Source organism: Lithobates pipiens, unplaced genomic scaffold, assembly GCF_037356315.1.
Source record: "Lithobates pipiens isolate NorthernLeopardFrog02 unplaced genomic scaffold, aLitPip1_a1.2 Scaffold_16, whole genome shotgun sequence".
In the NCBI taxonomy this organism is placed as follows: domain Eukaryota; kingdom Metazoa; phylum Chordata; class Amphibia; order Anura; family Ranidae; genus Lithobates; species Lithobates pipiens.
The window spans coordinates 60,984,857-61,007,005 of record NW_027507748.1 but is presented as its reverse complement, the minus strand read 5'-3'; the positions used below and the strand labels follow the sequence as shown (position 1 = coordinate 61,007,005).

Genomic DNA, 22,149 nt, shown 5'->3' with positions numbered 1-22,149 from the left:
GATGGACACGGGGGTCTTTGACGGGGGAACATGACTCTTTGGATGGTTATTTTTCTGTGGGGTGGAAGGGGGGAGGGGGTGAGAGGGGTGGGGGGTGAGGGTGGCGGAAGGATCATGGGGGACCCCGGGATATCATACCCCATCGGTGGGGGGACCTCCTGTCTTCTTAGGGGAAGGAGGCAGGGGGGACCCAGACACGGGGGGCCTTAGTCGGAGTCACACCCTAGCGGGAGAAGTCTGCAGAATGGAGGAGATCCTCAGCTGCAGAAAAGTGGCCAGGAATCGGCCAGGGGGCGGGAGGGGGGGAGGTTGGGTGGGAGGGATGAGGGAAGGTAGGGAAGGGGGGAGGTTAGGGGGGGGGGGAGGTGTCTTGCAATGTCAACCAAGGTGTCACAGATCACGCCTTTTTCTTTTTTTCATCTTATCTGAAAAATTCAAATGTTAGAGGTAAATTTTTTGTCTTATAACGTAAAGGGCCTGAACTCTGTAGGTAAGAGGCACAAATTGTTAAAGGAACTACAGATGTACAGAGCGGAGGTGGTATTTTTACAGGAGACTCACTTGTCGCAAGACTCTAATATTAAACTATACTCGGCTAACTATCCAAATTGGCTATATGGGGACTCACCGATAAAAAGGGCTAAGGGAGTGGCAATCGGGTTTGAGAAAGGCATAAAGTTTACAGTGACTGACAGGAAGATAGACCCCGACGGCCGTTATATGTTTGTAAAGGGAAAATTAGGGGATAAGTTCCTCACCCTAGCAAATGTATATTGCCCCAACAAAAATCCTATAAGATATTTGAAGATAGTGCTGGGGAAGTTAGAGGAATTTAAGATGGGGGATGTGGTCCTTGCAGGAGATTTCAACTTTTATATGGATCCATCTTGGGATAGTACGTCCCGTGCTGGGGGGTTAAATATGAAGGCGCGTAAGATGATTAAACTTAGGCTGAAACAACATCAAATGATGGATGTATGGAGGTTACAGCATGAAAAAAAAAAAGATTACACCTTTTTTTCCCCACGTACACGGGACGTACTCCCGGTTGGACCATATACTAGTCGACCACAGATTGTTGGATCACGTAACAGAATCCAAGATTGGAATAGTTACATTGTCAGATCATGCTCCGGTGTCGGTGAGGATGAGGATACCCGAAATGCAGAGGCCACCGTTTATGTGGCGCCTGAACGAGAGCCTATTGCAGGACGAGAAAATTGCGGAGGCAGTGCTAAGGGAAATTGAATTTTATTTCTCTGTTAATGATACAGAAGAAATTTCGGGTGCCACTCTATGGGAGGCACATAAAGTATATATTAGAGGTATCCTCATCTCCATGGGCACAAGGAAAAAAAAAGAAAGACTGGAAAAAATTGAAAGTCTAAAAGAAGAGGTTTATAAACTAGAACAGGCCCATAAAAAAACAGGGGGACAACAGCAGAAATATTTTCATCCATTGGTGATTAAACGGGATGAACTTAAAGATATGATGGAGCAGGATTCAAAAAGGACATTGGATAGGAGAACCAGAGAGAGGTACTATCAGGGAAATAAAATAAGTAGACATCTAGCTAGGCAGCTGAAAAGGAGAAGTGGGGACAACTTTATAGATAAAATTCAAGATAAGGATGGTAAGATGACCCACACATCCAGGGAGATATCGGAAGTGTTTAAGCAATACTACGAAGCTCTGTATAATATAAGTCAGAATGGGATAAAAGATATAGGGAAAAAAGAAAAAATTAAGGAATTTCTGAACAAAGTGAAATTACCAACTTTAGATGAGATTGATAGAAGTAACCTAGATAGACCCATCACAGAAGAAGAGATTTACAAGGCGTTGAAAGATACCGCCTCTGGGAAAAGCCCAGGTCCAGATGGTTTCACGGTTTCATATCTGAAAAAATATAAAGAGACGCTGGTCCCCAAGCTTTGTAAGTATATGAACGGCTTAGGTAAAGACTGTGCGATGGGAGGTGAGGCCCTGCGGGCTTCCATCACGGTATTGTTAAAGGAGGGTAAGGATAGTACATTGTGTTCTAGTTATAGGCCAATAGCCCTACTAAACGCGGACACCAAATTATTCGCCAAGGTCTTAGCATCGAGACTGAAGGACAGGATGTCCGACCTGGTGCACCCGGACCAGGTCGGATTTATTCCTGAGAGAGAAGGGCGGGACAACGGAGTACGCTCGTTGCTCCTGCTACAGGCCTTAAAAATGAATGGGTCCCCAGGACTACTCCTGTCGATAGATGCTGAAAAAGCATTCGACAGGGTAGACTGGGGACTCATGCTTGAAACTCTGAAAGTGATGGGTCTAGGGCCAAGACTGATCCAATGGATCAAGGTGCTGTACAACCACCCGCAGGCGTCAGTAAAAGTGAATGGGTTGTCCTCCTCCCTTTTTCAAATGGAGAACGGCACTAGACAGGGGTGCCCGCTGTCCCCTCTTTTATTTGTCTTGTCTATGGAACCTCTATTGGCCTCTATCCGAGAAAACCCTGACATAAAGGGGATCATGGTCGGAGAGGAAGAGCACAAACTCGCAGCTTATGCGGATGATGTGCTGTTCTATATCTCCAACCCAAGGATCACGATTCCGAACTTGTTGAGGCTACTGGAAAAATATGGGGAAGTTTCGAATTTAAAAATAAACCTCAACAAGTCCGAAGTCTTAAATATCAACATTGAAGGACAGGAAAAGATCAGACTCCAGGAGGAATTTAGGTTCCCATGGAGAAAGGAGATCAAATACCTGGGAGTCTACCTCTCCAATACCATCAGGAAAATATATGTTAACAATTACATCCCCCTATTAGAGGAAATAAAAAGAGAACTAAAAAAAATTACAATCAGCCACCTCTCCTGGTTAGGGCGGATCAATGCAGTCAAAATGGTTTTGACCCCAAAGATTCTATATAAGTTTCAAATGCTGCCCATATCGCTCCCCCCAGTTTTTTTCAGGATGTTGAAGGGGTTGATTTCAGGGTATATTTGGCAACATAAAAAACCAAGGATAGCCTTCGCGGTACTGAGTAGAGAAAAAAAAAAGGGGGGCCTTGCCGTTCCGGATTTCAAAAAATACTATAATGCGGTAGTACTAACTCGAGTGGTGGAATGGGGAAAAGAGGGAAATAATAAAAGGTGGGTAAAAGTAGAAAAGGCACTGAGTCAAGCACAGTTAGGACGAATTATCTGGAACCCCCCTCAATACAGGACAATAGGGCCAAACACACATGAAATAACACGGATTGCTCTTAGACTATGGGACAGAACACATGCACAAAACAAATGGAGTTATAATTCACCTTTGATTTTTTTAAAAGACAATGATTTTTTTATGCCAGGGAAACAGGAGGTGGGGGGAAACTGGATAATAAATAACAATGCACAAGTAAAAGATATTATTTACAGAGGTAAAATAAATACATTTCAAGCACTGAGAATGAGCACGGAACTTATGAGTATAGACACTTGGAGGTACCTTCAGTTAAGACACTTTATATCAAAACTGCCCCATCCAATTAGAGGCGAGGAAGACTATAGGCCTCTCGAGCGGCTTTGCCGTAGAGAGAAATCAAAAAACATAGGTCGAATATATAAAATTTTATCTGCGGTAGAAGGTTGGGAGGGTCCACCTTACATTAAAAAATGGGAAAGAGAGCTGGGGACTCGATGTTGTACACAGACAATGGAGAAAATAATGAAACGTACACATAGTGCGACGGTTAACCATAAGTTGACGGAACTAAATTATAAGTGCCTCGCAAGGTGGTATGCGACCCCAGACAAACTAGGTAAATTTGTAATCGCGCAATCCCCAGAGTGTTGGCGGGGGTGTAAGACAATAGGAACCATGGCTCACATCTGGTGGGATTGCCCGAAAATCAAAAAGTATTGGAAGGAGGTGCTAGAGCTAATAAAAGTTGTTACAAATAAAGACATAGTAGAAGACCCCTGGACTGTATTGTTTCACGGGACCGAGAGCCCTGTGAGACAATATATGTCCTCATTAATCCCCATACTGCTCAGTTCCGCAAAAAGTCTAATCCCTAAAAAATGGGGAGAGACGGACAGCCCTAAGATACGAGACTGGATACACAGGGTTAATGAAATACAGAATATAGAATGCTCAGAGGGGGAGGAAGAAGAAGGGGCAGCTGATGAGGGGTGTAAGGATAAATGGGCAGCGTGGATAAAGTTTAAAAAATCATGGAGGTATGTTGAAGAAATAGTAAAATAAGTCTGGGTAAGATGAACATAGGGTTGGCTGGGGAGGATATTTCTCCAAACCCACTGCAAGACAGGGAGGGGGGGGAGGGGTAGAAGAGGGAAAGGAAATGTTTATTTTGCATGTATGTAAAAGATTTTAAGAAAAGAATGAGATATGGATTGAATGTATTTCCATTGTACCCTCTGTCTTACTCTATTTGTAAGGGGAAGAAAAAAAATAAAAGAAAACTAAATAAAGATATAAAAAAAAAAAAAAAAAGAAGATGGTAGTTTCATCCTTTTTTTTTTTTTTTTTTTTTTTAAGGTATATTTTCAGGAAAAAGGCACTAAAATGTAATTTAGGGATTCAGAAGCCCCCATGTAATAGCACTGGGCAAGTGATTAAAAACACTGTTTATATAGACATCAGGGGTCTGTTAGACTTCTAATGTCTCCTCTGCTCTCTGCACCAGCAACCAAGCATAGGAGTGTAGCTGGGATTTTGACAGCTCTGAACCAGAAGTGCTCAGAGCTGAGCACTTCCAGTTCACAAGACTGTGGAGTAGATGGGGTAACCATCCTTACTGTAGATCAATTTTTACATAAAATCCCAGAGCCCACAGATAAAATGTAAAATTGTTTTAACCTGTTCACTCTTTGAATGTACCACACATGTCCAAAGAGCTGAACTAGTTAAAGTTGGGAGCAGGGGTCGGGGAGGGCACTAAGAGATCACATCCAGAAAATCATGAGACATTCTGAATTTTTTTGCCCATTGACTCACATTGATATGGGGCAGTAAAATACCATGATCCACTTGTACTCACCTGACAGGTGCTGGATCAATGCTCCTTCCACCATTTAAGCCAATAACCCTAGTACTTTGGGGTTTGGAGAAGCATGTGACCTTGTCCCCTGTGACAGATCAGGCCTGGCTTCCAATCACTAGGCCCAAGCACTATCATATGACCAAGGGAGTGAATGCACCTAATCCCTCTCCACCTCTCCTACCCAACCCCCCCCCCAGTAGTTCTCTTCAGCCACAAGATGTCCTTTATCTTTGGGGTTGGATGACAATGAGCATCTGACTTAGGCCATGCCATGAAGTGACCAGGCTGTAGACTTCTAAAGAGAAGTGTAAAGCAAGAACATACAGCATGGGTGGGCCTCCAGAGGAGGAGGTTGGGTCTGAGCCTGGAGCTGGCTTTATTTTAGATTTTTCTCCATTTCTGGTTTGGTGAAAATGTTCACCAGGAGAAATCGAGAAATTGAATCTTCCTAGCAGACACACAGACAGCAGAAAGAACCTAACAGAGGTTCTAGCCTGTTCTTACTCCTTAACTGGTTTAACCACCACCCTCCCCTGCAGAACATAATCGCCCTCTTTTCACTCCCCATTCTGTTCAGCCGCTGTGAACAGAGAGGAGGCTATAAGCGTGTCATGACTTAGGAGTTTAAACAGGACTGAGGACTCTCATATGGGGGCACTAAACTAATCGACAAGCACCAGCACTTTCACATGTTAACCACCTCCTGCCTGCCGTATAGACTGACAGTGGCAGAGTGTCTTTCTCGTCCTGGGACAACGTCATATGTCGCCCCAGTCTCACAGAGCTTGCGCAGCGCTGCGAACACGGGTGCCATCCTAGGGACACTAAATGTTTTGTGTCCCTAGGACACAGCGCAACCCCAATCTCGGTAAAGAGCCAGTGACGTGGCTCTTTACTCATGTGATCAGCTGTGTCCAATCACAGCTGATCACATGTAAACAAGGAAATGCCAGTTATTGGCTCTCCTTGCTTCACATTGGCAGTGTGTTAGGAGAGGAGATCAGCAGCATTTCCTCACAGGGGAGACCTGTACAGATAATCAGGGCACTGATCATCAGTGATGCCACTTTGTGCCCATCAGTGATGCCAGTCAGTTTTCTGCCTTTCAGTACCATCAGTGCTGCAGTACCTCCTAATCAGTGCAACCTCATTGGCGCAAATTAGTGAAGGAGAAAAATTACTTATTTTACATTTTCTGATGGAAATGAAGAACTATTTTTTTTTTCCCAGAATTTTCAGTCTTTTTTTTGTTATTTAATTTTAATTTTTTTTTTTTTTTTTGCAAAAAATAAAAACCCAGTGGTGGTTGCCACCAAAAGAAAACTTTGTCTCAAATGATAAAAATGTCATCTGGGCACATGACCGCTCAATTGCCATTCAAAGCGTGACAGCTCTGAAAGCTGAAAATTGTCCTGGGCAGGAAGGGGGGGGGGAGTGCCCAGTATTGAAGTTGTTAAAAGGAGAATTGCATGCGTCCTTTACCTGAAAGCATCAGTTATTTATCTTCATTGCTACCAGTGTAAAGAAGCAGTTGAAAGAAAGGTGACTGTGCCCCGGGGGAGATTAAATTAGGCATATCTGAATGGGAAAAATACGGCTTCACCTTAAAATCTGATTGTCCAGCTATTGTCTTCCAGTATGTTTAATTCCTAAGAAGATACTTCATAGTTGGTAAGTCTGAAGGAGGTTATAGAACTGGGTTTCAGTGTATGTGGTCAGCGTTGGACTGATCAACAATCTCTAAATGGCCTAACTAAATGCTTTCAAGTGAATGTTTCAATAATGACTCGTAGGGCTCTCTTTATAACTGCTGTCACACCACGTTCACCCAAGATTCACATTTTGCTTATTGGCTTCAATTGGGGGGGAAGGGTAAAAGCTGTGTGAATTTGGTGTGAAAACAGTTATAAATAGACCCCATAATGTGTAACCACTGGACATACCCTGCAGCTTTCTTTTAGCCATCTATCTTATACCTGACCCCATGTTTTTCTTGTTGCAGTCGACAGAACGCATGTGATTCTCCCTGCGGTGTGCGGCATCTTGCTGTTTGTTGGAGTATTACTGTGTTTATTTGCACTAGACAAAGCTGGATACATAGGCATGCACAGGAAATTCTTCCCAAAAATTTTGGTGAGTACCTCAATGTCTTTTGTCTAACTACTTCTATCTGTTATAGGGAGCTGGCTTCTTTTGGTGTTTTATTCTGTAGTCTTGACTCAGTGATGCTTTGGCTAAAGTTCAAATCTCCACAGTGCTAGAAATCCTACACTGTTAGGCTGCTTTTACGTTAGCACATCTCCAAAGTGCGACTTTGGAGCAACTTTGATCTAACTTTACATTCTCTGGAGTGAAGTTGCATCGAAAGTCGGACCAAAGTAGTGCAGGAACCTTTTCTGCAGCGACTTCTGTACAGTGTTAATTTCGTCCACTAAAACATTTAAATGAGTACTATTTTAGTCGACTAAAACAACGGAGATGATTAAAATACGACTAAAATGAAAATGCCAGTTTAGTCAAAAGACTAAAATGGGACTAAAACTAAAATGCCATTTTAGTCAAGACTAAGACTATAAAACTAAAATGAAATTTGACTTCAAAGTTGACACTGGTCTGTAGTGCATGTTCATACCTCAATACCATAATTCAGGGGTGCCCAACCAGTGCCACGGGGGCCACATGTGGCCTGGACCCGACCTCCTGCTTTGTGATGGAGTAGAATACTGTTATTAATAGTAAGTTTATTACTAAAATCACAGTGTATATATGGGCATATCTGTTCTGCAGTGGTTACTGGTCTGCTTTCAAACTGATCCGCAGGTGCAGAGCAGTGCACCTCAGGGTTACCTGCACTGAGCCATAGGCCCCTTTCACACGGTAAGTCCGACCCAGTTGGACCCTCCATTCACCTCAAACTTCAAACAGTAGCAGATGTAAATGGACTTGTGTCCGTTTACAAATGCCTACCTCTAATCCGATCTGCAAAAAAAAAAAAGTAAAGTAGGCTCTATAGAGTGTACTGCCATGCACCCGCTCCGCTCATTGTGGCTCACGATCGGTTACCAAGTTGCTTAGGTGGCCCTCGCTCTTCAAAAGGTTGGGCACCCCTGCCATAAATTATAACATTTAGATTTTTCACTCGAGCAGTATATAATGAGTTTGGAAATTGTAGAGAAATGTTTAACAAATGCATTACAATTTATTTACACCCATTAGATTTTAGACAACTAAAATGAGTTTTAGTCGAATAAAATGTACTAGAGATTTAGTCGACTAAATACGACTAAAACAATTGCAGAAGACTAAAATGGGACTAAAACTAAAATGCTATTTTAGTCCTAAGACTAAAACTAAATTTGCTGCCAAAATTAACACTGCTTCTGTAGTGTCAGTAGGAACGTCTCTCATAGAAATAGATTGAATTTCACATGCCCTGCAACCTGGGGTCTCACAAGTGTAAAAGGAGCCTAAGACATTTGGGGATTGCCCATCACCTGGTCCCCTGCCTTCTGTGGTTTTCTTCTTCTAGTTCCTATGTTACCACAGGGCATAGAAGGGGGTGGTCTATCAAACCACTGAGCTTATTGGGAAACTATGAATTTCTTAAATCAATTTTGTAACAAGAAATTCATGTGAATTCAGATTCACAGATTCATGTGAATGGCAAAGTCATTTTAACCAGTTACTGTCTTACCTATAGCAGATTGGCCGGGCAGGACTCGCCTCCTTTCTGGTGAACATCATATAACATCCTCCCAGTCACGCCGCTCATGCGTGCCCCCTGGGAGCAATCAGTGGTGAGCTGTGTCCTAAGGACATGGCTCTTTACCTAGATCGGTAATGTGCTCATAACCTTGCCTCTTTACCATATGATCAGCAGTGTCCAATCACAGCTGCTCCTATGTAGACAAATGTCAGTAAACGGCATTTCCTTTCCTCAACGCTGTCGATGAGAGAGGAAAGGAAAGCTGCTAACCGGCTTTCCTGTGACAGGGAATATTTGCACTGATAATCAGTGCCCATCAGTGAAAAAGAAAAATCACTTATTACAAAATTTTATAATGGAAATAAAGGGCGTTTTTTTTCAGTTGTTTAGCAAAAAAATAAAAATCCAGTGGTGATTAAATACCACCAAAATTAAGTGCCATCTGTGTGAAAAAAAAATATGATCATTTCATTTGGGTACAGCGTTGCATGACCCTGTAGTTGTCATTTAAAGTGTGACAGCGCTGAAAGCTGAAGATTGGCCTGGGCAGGAAGAGGGAGAAAGTGCCCGGTAGGCAAGAGGTTAAGAGTGGAGTTTAAGCGATGTACAAATGCTCCTTTCTGAATGGTCCCCCTTTATAAAAGTCCCATAAGCCCTAGTGTAGAATTCACAAGATCTTTTCTCCTGCAGCACAGATCCTTGAAGCTTCACCACCTGGACAGTACGCCATGTCATTTTACTATCTATTGTAGGGCAGGAAGAACTAGAGGAGGGGTTACTTCCTCTTTAACGTATCATTCTGCAGGCACTAATTTAAGAACTATTGTACATGGGTGGGAGGGAGGATGTATTTGGTTATCTGAAGCTCAGCCTTGCATAAAATATTTTTTGTCATGTGAAGCTCTTTGTTCCCAGAAGATAAGGAGCCTCCAGTTGTAGCATAGTCCAATTAGTTCACTTTGAAGTCTTCGGCCTTGGCGCAACATGTGGAATGGTTACCTTGCTGCCCAAGGACTGACAAAATAATTAAAATAACTGAGCATAAAAGATTTACAGGGAAGACAATGCTTATTTTATTCCCCACTTTTTTTTTTTCATGTATAATTGATTCCTAATATAATATGTTGATAGAGGGCAGCCATGGTTGCTATTTTTTTTTTTTTTTCAAAATAACATTTTATTGATCTTATCAAACAGAAATTGGACATAGCCTGAACATTGTAACACACATATAATGCTAGGGCGATAATTTAACCGGTGTATACATAGTGTCAACATACCCCATTCTAAGTAGTGAGTTATCATATTTGGCATCAGGGTTGCCAAGCGCCAGTAAATTTACTGGAAGTTTGTAAAAATCTGATTATTTTTTTTTTTTTTTTACAACTGCCAGTAAATATCAGGGGCTGATCATTTCATGCTGCGTTGAATTTTTTATTGTAAATCAAGCAAATTACTTTGTTATAGGTATTATCAGTGTTTACATATCATGTTTATACAGTTCAAACATTCGCAGTGTTAGTTTTCAGTAGGAGTTCTGTAATTTCTCAGGTCACCAGTAAAAAATGCGCTCCGTCAGTGATTTTTTTCACGTTTTGTCAGTAAAAAATGCTGCGGTAGGTTGGCAACCCTGTTCGGCATACTGCATAAAATATCAGTTTTTAAATGAAATCTGCCATCGTCCATCACAGGACCAGAAAAGATCAGAGAAAAAAGAGTAACAGAAAGCAAGACAATACAGATTAGAAAGAGAAGAAAGGGGAGGACTAAGAAGGAGAAGGGGGAAGTGGAGGGTAGAGGTAGGGACCCATCTCTCGGCTCAAGGTGGATCCTCATGGCGGTGCCATTCCTCCCAGACCTTATTGTGCATTTCCATCTTGTAGTCTAGCTGTCATCTTTTCCATGAGTTCTACATCTTTTATTGTAGTGTATAGGTCCTCCTGGGAGGGGGAGGGGGGGGGGGAATGCTGCTTGTCTTGCCTGCCGATTTCTTAATAATTTTTTGGAGGGTTTGGAAATCCATAGAGGTGAGACCCCTAGTAAAAATTGTTTGGGCACAGGGGGACTTGCACCCCCAAAAGGCGGTGTAGCAGGAGTTGTGTCTCTGTCCAAAATGGACAATCTTGGGGCAACTTCAGTATATATGGAAGAGGGTGCCCCTGTCTCCCCGGCAGCGCCAGCACCTATCTGAGCAGGAGGGATATATAGCATGAAGTACATCTGGCGTCGGGTACCAAAAACTAGAACTTTATATGCATTCTCCTTATACAGAGTACAGTTGGAGCTTTTTGCTGCCTGGGACCAGATCGTCTGCCATGTCTCCTCTCCCAGCACCTTTTCCCATCGGAGCATGTAAGCGTGCTTGCCCTTAGTGGCAGTAGAGTAGGAGTTAAGCAGCTGATAGATATCAGATGTCAGGCCTCGGCGTGCTGTTCCTTCCAAAATGATGCTCTCGAAAGGGGATGGCGCAGAGAATTGAAGATTTGTTGCAATAGATTGGGCGTAGTGCTGTATCTGCAAATACATGGTTGATATTTAAGGGGTGTGTGTGTGTGTATGTATATGTGTGTATGTGTGTGTATGTGTGTGTATGTATGTGTATATATATATATATATATATATATATATATATATATATATATATAGTATGTATGTATATATGTGTGTGTATATATATATATGTGTGTGTGTGTGTGTGTGTATATGTATATATATATATATATATATATATATATATATATTAATGTGTGTGTGTGTGTATGTATATATATATATATATATATATATATATATATATATATATATATATATATATATATATATATATATATATATATATATATATATATATATATATTCTCTAGCCTTGGAGAAGTATTCATACCCCTTGAAATTTTACACAATTTGTCAAGTTACAGCCAAAAACCTAAATGTATTTTATGTGATAGACCAACACAAAGTGGCACATTAATTGTGAAGTGGAAGGAAAATGATAAATTGTGTTTTTTTTTTTTTTTTTTTTTTTTTTTTTTTTTTTTTTTTTACAAATATCTGAAAAGTGTGCCATCCATTTGTATTCAGCCCCCTTTACTCTGATACCCCTAACTAAAATCTAGTGTTACCAATTGCCTTCAGAAGTCACCTAATTAGTAAATAGATTCCACCTGTGTGTAATTTTAATCTCAGTATAAATACTGCTATTCTGTTAAGTCCTCAGAGGTTTGTTAGAGGACCTTAGTGAACAAACAGCATCATGAAACCAAGAAACACACCAGACAGGTCAGGGATAAAGTTATGGAGAACTTCAAAGCAGGGTTAGGTTATAAAAAAATAAAATAAAAAAATCCCAAGCTTTAAACATCTCACGGAGCACTATACAACCCATCATCCGAAAATGGAAAGAATATGGCACAATTACAAACCTATTAAGACATGGCCGTCCGCCTAAACTGACAGGCCGGGCAAGGAGGGCATTAATCAGAAAAGCAGCCAAGAGCCCCATGATAACTCTGGGGGAGCTGCAGAGATCCACAGCTCAGGTGAGCGAATCTGTCCACAGGATGACTGTTAGTCGTGCTCTCCACAAATCTGGCAATTGTTGCAAGAAAGCCATAAGAAGTCCTGTTTCCAAGAAGCCATGTGGGGGACACAGAAAACATGTGGAAGAAGGTGCTCTGGTCAGAGGAGACCAAAATTGAACTTTTTGGCTTAAAAGCAAAACTCTTGTGTTTTGCAAAACTAACACTGCATATCACCCTGAACACTCCATCCATGTTGTGGGGATGCTTCTCTTCAGCAGGGACAGTGAACCAATACACACGCAGAGCACACGGGGACACTGGGGGGGGGGGGAGAGAACACGGGGACACTGGAGGGAGAATGCACACACACAGGGGGACACTGGGGAGGGAGAGCACAATGGGGGACACTGTGGGGGGGTGAGCACACGGGGAAACTGGGGGGGGGGGGATCACAAACGGGGGTACTGGAGGAAGAACACACACACACACAGGGACACTGGAGGGAGAACGCGCACACACACAGGGACACTGGAGGGAGAACGTGCGCACACACACACAGGGGGACACTAGAGGGAGAACGTACACACACAGGGGGACACTGGAGGGAGAACACGCGCGCACACACACGGGGACACTGGAGGGAGAATATACACACACACACAGGGAGTCACTGGAGGGAGAACGCACACACACACGGGGACACTGGAGGGAGAACGCACACACACACACACGGGGACACTGGAGGAGAAGGGGGACACTGGGGGGAGAAGGGACACACACGGGGGGACTCGCACAGGGGGACACACACACTCACACAGGAGGACTCACACAGGAGGACACACAGGAGGAGGACACACACACTCACACAGGGGGACACTGACACTCACACAGGGGAACACTTACACAGGGACATGCACACAGGGGGGGGACACTCGCCGAGGGGGACACACTGGGGTGGGGGATCCGGGGCTCATGTATCAGTAGCGCCCGCCCCCCCCCCCCCCATCGCTTGTGCGGGCCCAGGTGTCTCAATCTTGGCTTCACTTACCGGATGCCGATAATACTTCTAACGGCGCGCATCTCCCCACTGGCCCCTCCACTCTTCTGCTGTGCCTGTATCACATGCCGTGATCATGTCGATAATAATGCTGCTAACGACGCGCTGCTCCCTGCCGGCCCGTCCTTCCCTCCAGTCCGTCCCAGGTGCTTGTACTGTATGCGTCGTGAGTCACGACGCATACGATACAAGCACCTGGGACGGACTGGAGGGAAGGAGGGGCTGGCAGGGAGCAGTGCACTGTTAGCAGTATTATAATCGACATGATCACGGCATGTGATGGAGGCATAGCCGCTTCAAGTGGCCTCTCGTGTGGCCGAGTCCAGGCCCCTAATGGCCTTGGGCCATGGGGCAGCGCCCGAGTGACCAACTGGTCAGTCCGCCCCTGACCCCATCTTAATCCAGTGATGTGCATTGGCTCACACAGCAGAAGGAGCCATTGGCAGTTATAGGAGCATGGCTCGGGATTGAGCCTGCTCGAGTGCCCCTATAGCAAGCAGGTAAGTATAACATGTTATAAAGAAAAAAAAATACAACCTTCAGAACCACTTTAACATCTAAAGGGAGAAGAGAGGTTGGGGGTAATTGGAGGACCATAAACACACTGGTTACGTGCCCTCACTATATAATGTTCTTCCTGAATGAGCAAATTGCTTCCAGGCTATTGTGTGGATCATAAGACTGACTGAACAGTAATACAGATATTTCAGCCTTGCATTTAACTGCATAGAATTGTTTGCGTTATCATAGTAAATTAACTGTGCTATTTTCTTTTTTCCCATTTTAAGAAATCCATGCCCCAGTCGGAGAGTAGATACAGTAACGAATGCACTCCGGCATACATTGTACCAGTCGAAGTAGTAAGTCAGAAGATAAATATAGAGAAAAGCCAAGAAAATGAAGACCACTACAAGGAAGGGGGCTACGCCAGCAGGAAAAATCTATTGGACAGTGACACCAGTGCAGGAGACAGCAGTGGTCCAGTACTTTTAAGTAATTCTTCATCTTTAGAGTCCAGTGATCAGATGACTGGATCCTCGGATGAAGAGAGAATCTCCACAATGCACCCTGTAGACTTAGACATAATCACAGATTCATCTGGGAGTTTCTCACCAATACCAAACACTGCCTTAGAATCATCTTCAGACCTCTCGTTCAACAACAGCGGGGTCGTCAATGTCAACCTAAACTCCATTTGTATGGGAAATCCAGTAAATACATGGACAGGCCTCAAAAATGGAGGATCTTTGGAAGTAAAGCCAACTGATGAACTAGATATGAACTCAGGCCAAGGGCTTCCGCTCAATGTAGACATCAGTTCATGTACATCGATTGTATTAGTAGATTTGCAATCAATGCCAATTGAGTATGACAGTGATAATTATGAAGACCACCTTTCAGATAATGGTGATAATTGTGATGTTGATGATCAAGTTGTTTCGGGGTACATGAGACGGTGAACTGGACACTATACAGTTTTTATTACTACTTATATTTTTTATATATTTTTATATCTCTCCATTGTTTGGGTTGTTTTTTTTATTTTTTTATTTTTTACTGTGAAATACCTTGGGAACACAAGCGATTAGAAAAGATCAATACGGAGCCTTCGGTTTTCTGTACAGAATGCAATTGTGAAAATTCCAAATATACAAGTCTTCTGTTTTAGTAAAGAAACTGTAAACCAGATTCCTTCTCTATGGTAGTTTTGCATTTTATTATGTCAAACCAAACTCCTTTATGTGTCAAGAAGACTAAAAATAGACATTTCATGTAGTATAATCTCAGGAAAATGGAAAAAAAGTACCTTTTTATTATATTCACACATCATTTAAAAGTTACCTCTGCAGCTCACCCGCTAAGATCTAGAAGTGTAGACACAGAATCGAACAAATCAAATACCTAAAGGGTAACTCCACTTTCATAATAAAATAAAAAAAAGCAAGTACAGTGTATACAATTGCAACACAAGCCATATTGTAATTTAATGTTATTAAAAATGACCATTCTATTTCAACCCTCAGCTGTTGTAATTTTCTATAAAATCCAATGAAGGCATTCTGTACACTTTTGGTATACAGAATGTCTTCAGAAATGTCATTTCCTGCCTGTGTGATTGGCCAACTGATTTTCCCAGTCTGCACTGAGATACATGTCTGATTTTAGACATCCTCTGCAACAGAATTGTAATTTTTGTTGAAATACTCCCTAAGGCCCCATTCACTCCTCAGCGTTTTTGTAGCTCGAAGCTCCAAAACCTTGGAGGAGAAAAAAAACTGTTATTCTCTATGGAGTTGTTGGTTCACATCTCCACTACAAGTCGCCTGAAGCTCAAAGTTCTGGAGCTTTTATTTGTAGCTTGAATTGGGAAGATTGGTGTGTTTTTTATTTTTTATTTTTGTTCAATTGAAATGCATGGAAACAATTAATTTGAGTGTTTTGTTTTTTTTAATGCGTTTTTCTGCTCAAATACAATAATTAAATAATAATAAAAAACTCCCAAAACTTAACGCTAATAATAATCCCTAACATTAAACCCTAAAGCCCCTTTCACACTTGTGCAACTTTTCCTGTGACTTTGGACATCAGTTGCATGACAAGTTGTACCCCACGGCTCCCAATGATAACATTCATATCTGTGCATCTTCAAGTCGCACTGGCTTCAACGTAGTCCCTGTAATGCTTTGGTCCGACTTCGATGCGAGTTGAGGTCCATAGACCACGTTTACACAGGCATGCCCTGAAATTGCATCAAAATCACATGACTTTCATGTTGCGGCATTGTGAAAGGGTCATAGGTATGCGCATGGGGTATGCGCACCCTAATCCCCCCCCCCCCCCCCCCCGTCCCACGTGACAGCCAGGGCTTTTTCTGGGTTCTCTAAGGGACACTCACTGGCAGTAAGCCAATTTTGATAGGTCAGTCTAGGTGTATACATACCAATGAGAACTGCAACCGCGGAGTAAGCTGGCAGCTGGCCGCATTTCCCAATGCTGCTTCTATAGTTCTGGCAAGTGATCTTACTGTAGACAGCGGAGTGATACAGCTGTATCACTCTGCCTGCCCTCCAGTGCCTCTTCTGCTTTCATAGGATAGGAGGTAAGCAGCATGGCTGAATCTAGAGGGTAGATTTCACTTCACTTAAAATGCTCTACCAGCAAAAATCCCCCCTCTACATGGTATGGAGAGGAGAGAGGGCTCCAGCCCCATCCCCTGTGTCTGTCCTGCCCACGCTGCAATCCTTGTGTGCAGCGTTGGTCTGAGAATGGGGATGTGTGGGCGGGAGATCTTGGGTACAGTAGCTGGCAGATCCGTGGAGGCAAATAGACTGACTCCCCTGTGGGATCCTGCAGCTACCAGCTAGGTGAGTGAGCAGTCTCCCTTCTCCCTCCCCTCTCGCCTCCATCTGTCCCCCACACCCCCTCCAGGAGCTGCCAAATTGATTTCTTGTCCAGCTAGCACTTAGGGATGACTTCACTCTGATTTAAGGGGTACTGTGCCATGCTCTGATGTCAGGGAGCACTACTGTGCCATGCTTTGATTTTGGGGAGCACTGCTGTGCCATTCTGTCAGGGGGCTCTGTGCCATGCACTGATGTAAGGGGGATGGACACTCTGCCCTTCTACTGGCAATTTGGTACTAACTGGCAGGGTCACCAACTGAGATCTCTCTCTCTCTCTCTCTCTCTCTCTCTCTCTCTCTCTCTCTCTCTCTCTCTCTCTGTCTCTGTCTCTCTCTCTGTCTCTGTCTCTGTCTCTGTCTCTGTCTCTGTCTCTGTCTCTGTCTCTGTCTCTGTCTCTGTCTCTGTCTCTGTCTCTGTCTCTGTCTCTGTCTCTGTCTCTGTCTCTGTCTCTGTCTCTGTCTCTGTCTCTGTCTCTGTCTCTGTCTCTGTCTCTGTCTCTCTCTCTGTCTCTGTCTCTCTCTCTGTCTCTGTCTCTCTCTCTGTCTCTGTCTCTGTCTCTGTCTCTGTCTCTGTCTCTGTCTCTGTCTCTCTCTCTCTCTCTGTCTCTCTCTCTCTCTCTGTCTCTGTCTCTCATACACATAGTGCCTTGCGAAAGTATTCGGCCCCCTTGAACTTTTGAAGAATCACCAACAAGTGGAACTATTGGATTTTTGAAACTTTTTTTAACTAATAAAAAAAAATGAAAAGTGGGGCGTGCAAAATTATTCGGCCCCCTTGCGTTAATACTTTGTAGAGCCACCTTTTGCTGCGATTACAGCTGCAAGTCGCTTGGGGTATGTCGCTATCAGTTTTGCACATCGAGAGACTGAAATTCTTGCCCATTCTTCCTTGCAAAACAGCTCGAGCTCAGTGAGGTTGGATGGAGAACGTTTTGTGAACAGCAGATTTCAGCTCTTTCCACAGATTCTCGTTTGGATTCAGGTCTGGACTTTGACTTGGCCATTCTAATACCTGGATACGTTTATTTGTGAACCATTCCTTTGTAGATTTTGCTGTATGTTTGGGATCATTGTCTTGTTGGAAGATAAATCTCCGTCCCAGTTTCAGGTCTTTTGCAGACTCCAACAGGTTTTCATCCAGAACCGTCCTGTATTTGGCTGCATCCATCTTCCCCTCAATTTTAACCATCTTCCCTGTCCCTGCTGAAGAAAAGCAGGCCCAAACCATGATGCTGTCACCACCATGTTTGACAGTGGGGATGGTGTGTTGAGGGTGATGAGCTGTGTTGCTTTTACGCCAAACATATCGTTTTACATTGTGGGCAAAAAGTTCGATTTTTGGTTTCATCTGACCAGAGCACCTTCTTCCACATGTTTGGTGTCTCCCAGGTGGCTTGTGGCAAACTTTAGACGAGACTTTTTATGGATATCTTTGAGAAATGTCTTTCTTCTTGCCACTCTTCCATAAAGGCCAGATTTGTGCAGTGTACGACTGATTGTTGTCCTATGGACAGACTCTCCCACCTCAGCTGTAGTTCTCTGCAGTTCATCCAGAGTGATCATGGGCCTCTTGGCTGCATCTCTGATCAGTCTTCTCCTTGTCTGAGCTGAAAGTTTAGAGGGACGGCCAGGTCTTGGTAGATTTGCAGTGGTCTGATACTCCTTCCATTTCAAAATGATCGCTTGCACAGTGCTCCTTGGAATGTTTAAAGCTTGGGAAATCTTTTTGTATCCAAATCCGGCTTTAACCACTTCAATACCGGGCACTTAAACACCTTCCTGCCCAGACCAATTTTGAGCTTTCAGCGCTGTCGCACTTTGAATGACAATTGCGCGGCCATGCTACACTGTACCCAAAGGAAATTTTTATCATTTTTTTTACCACAAATGGAGCTTTCTTTTGGTGGTATTTGATCACCCCTACGGTTTTTATTTTTTGCGCTACAAATAAAAAAAAATACCGAAAATTTTGAAAAAAAAAATGTTTTTTTTTTTTTTGTTTCAGTTTCAAAACTTTGTAAATAAGTACGTTTTTTATCCTTCACTGATGGGCACTGATGGGGCTACACTGATGGGCACTGATGAGGTGGCACTGATGGGCGGCACAGATGGGCACGGGTGGGCACTGATAGGTGGCACAGGTGGGCACTGATAGGCGGCACAGGTGGGCACTGATAGGTGGGCACTGATAGGCGGCACAGGTGGGCACTCATAGGCGGCATTGGTGTTATACTGTACTAATGGATGCCAATCGGTGCCAAACAATGCATGCCAATCAGTGATGCCCATTGTGGGCACTGATTGGCATCCATTGTGCTGACTGGCATCCCTGGTGGTCTAGGGAGGATTACCTTTTCCCTGGTGGTCTGGTGGCGTCCCTGGTGGTCCAGTGTGGGCATCCTCAGGGGGGCTGTGCTGATAATCGATCAGCACAGACCCCCCTGTCAGAGGAGCAGCCGATCGGCTCTCCTCTACTCGCGTCTGACAGACGCGAGTGAGGAAAAGCCGATCACCGGCTCTTCCCATTTACACTGTGATCAGCTGTGATTGGACACGGCTCATCACATGGTAAAGAGTCTCCATTGGAGACTCTTTACCGAGATCGTAGTTGCCGGGTGTCAGAGTGACACCCCGCAACAACGATCGCCGCGATGCGCGCCCCCGGGGGCGCACAGCGGCTCATAATCCTGATCACGTCATATGACGTCCGATCAGGATTATAAAACCACTTTGCCACCGTCAATTACCTATAGGGTGGGCGGCAAGTGGTTAAACTTCTCCACAACAGTATTACGGACCTGCCTGGTGTGTTCCTTGGTCTTCATGATGCTCTCTTCTGCGCTTTCAACAGAACCCTGAGACTATCACAGAGCAGGTGCATTTATACAGAGACTTGATTACACACAGGTGGATTCTATTTATCACCATCAGTCATTTAGGACAACATTGGATCATTCAGAGATCCTCGCTGAACTTCTGAAGTGAGTTTGCTGCACTGAAAGTAAAGGGGCCGAATAATTTTGCACGCACCACTTTTCAGTTTATTTGCTAAAAAATAGTTTAAAATATCCAATAGATTTCGTTCCACTTCACAATTGTGTCCCACTTGTTGGTGATTATTCACAAAAATTTTTAATTTTATATCTTTGTTTGAAGCCTGAAATGTGGCAAACGGTTGAAAAGTTCAAGGGGGCCGAATACTTTCGCAAGGCTATGTATATATATATATATATATATATATATATATATATATATATGTGTGTGTGTGTGTGTGTGTAATATAAATATATATATATATAATATATTACACAATTATATACTCTCTATCTTTACATAGATATCTTCACGTGTGTTTGAGGTTCTGTCTGGGGTCCGCACCCTAATGCTGCCCACCTATGGAAAGGGACCTAACGCTAATAACCCCCTAACCTCAACCTAACAAGACTCTTTAAAAAAATAAATAAAATAAAAACAGATGAAAAGTTGAAAAACATAGCAACAAATGATGAAACTGACTACATTTTCTCTATTGGGTAATCAAAAAAACGCCCAAGCTCAAAAGCGCTGTAAACACTCAAACGTGCATTTAAAACTCTCAAAAAAATGTGATGTGAATGCAGCCTAAAGATTAATTTTATAAATAAAAATAATAAATAACATACAACCATTATACGGTAGAGCAGTGTTTTTCTCAACCTTTTACGGGGACGTACCGATGCAGGTCTAAAAAAATTTCCTAAGTACCCCTGTCTCGAGAAAGTATTTTCTATTGTTTAGATGTCATGGTTTGTGTGTGTGTGTATGTCAGTATGTATTTGTGATGGTTTTTGTGTGTGTACAAAATCATCATAAACTGCAGCCCCACCAGCACCCATCAATGCAGCCTGATCAGTGCTACAACTCCCACAATGCAACAGCGGCCAGTGTAGCAGAAAGTAGGTATCCCTTGCGCATGCGCCGCCTTGAGGCAAAGCAAGCCGAGCACAGAGCTGCTGCAGTTGTAGACAACTGAGGTGAATACAGCTAACCTGTAAAAAAAATATATATATAAGCGTTGCCTATGCAGATTTTTAAGTACCAAAGTTTGATGTCATTCCACAAGTGTGTGCAATTTTAAAGCGTAACATGTTAGGTATCAATTTACTCAGTTTAACATCATCTTTCACATTATACATAAAATTAGGCTTACTGTAGTGTTTTTTGTTCTTCGTGAAACTTCCCCCCCCCCCCCCAAAAAAAAGCATTTAAAACATTGCTGCGCAAATACCATGTGACCTAAAAAGTTGCAACGACCCACCATTTTGTTATCATTTACATATATCATTTGGGGGTTCTGAGTAATATTCTAGCAAAAAAAATATGATTTTTAGATGTAGGAGCGGAGTGCCAGAATTGGCCTGGATAGCAGGTGGTTAAAAAGCTTTCAAATAAAACCGATGGCTCAACTGACCCACAACATGGCAATTATAACAACATTTTAAGAATTAACATCAAAAGTCCCATTATAGTGTTTATTAAAAAGCATAGTTCCACTTTTGCAATAGAATTTGAGAAAACCCAACTATGTTTGTGTTCCCGCTCACACAGCATAAAAAAATTAAATTAAAACCATACCTGATATTTCTTAGGAGAAGTGTCATCTACTTACAACTGATAAAGATCTGCCTGCACAGTATAGACAGGGCTAATTGTGCCAAACACAGCACCCCAGCCCCTCATAAACCGAGAGCTATGTTGAATTCTACAGTGCTGGAGGGTCCAGAATAGTGTCTATAATGGGTAACCAACATATATTAGAAAAATATATATGTATGTGCGTCTATATTAGGGATGCACCGAAATTTCGGCCGCCGAAAAATATCGGCCGAAAATGCCCTTTTCGGCAATTTGCCGAAAGGAAAAAACGGCCGATAATTGAGCCGAAAATGGGGCGGGGCCTGGGCGGAACTCCGCCCCTGTCCCGCCCCTGGTGCCTCACATGATGGGGGTGAATAGCGCAGGACTGATGCAGCCAGCGATGCCCCTCTGCAGTGAAGAGAGCCGTCTGGTTGAATAGAGCGCCGGGAACATCACAGCTTTCATTTCAATAGCTGTGTGTTCCCCGTCGCGCGCTGTCACACACAGCCCCTCCCCCTTGTCCAGGCACTTTGATAGACAGATCACCCGTCCAATCTGGACGGGTGATCTGTCTATCAAAGTTCCCCGGACAAGGGGGAGGGGCTGTGTGTGACGGCTATTCAACCAGACGGCTCTCTTCACTGCAGAGGGACATCGCTGTCTGCATCACAGGGGGCAACACACACTGGCTGCATCACAGGGGGCAACACACACTGGCTGCATCACAGGGGGCAACACTGGCTGCATCACAGGGGGCAACACTGGCTGCACTTATCTCTTATCAGGTCGCCAGTCTCTGA

General features: G+C 43.4%; 1 protein-coding gene across 2 annotated transcripts in view; it reads left to right on the top strand.

The window, feature by feature from the left end:
* Window positions 1-15,018, top strand: part of LOC143981835 (interferon alpha/beta receptor 2-like) — a 72,947-nt gene extending 57,929 nt beyond the window's left edge. For both annotated transcript variants that reach the window (XM_077479965.1, XM_077479966.1), the window contains 2 exons: window positions 7,048-7,178; window positions 14,118-15,018. In XM_077479965.1, the coding sequence (XP_077336091.1) occupies window positions 7,048-7,178; window positions 14,118-14,789 (803 nt within the window). In that variant the 3' untranslated portion in view covers window positions 14,790-15,018. The remainder of the gene's footprint in view (window positions 1-7,047; window positions 7,179-14,117) is intronic.
* The last annotated feature ends 7,131 nt before the right edge of the window (window positions 15,019-22,149 follow it).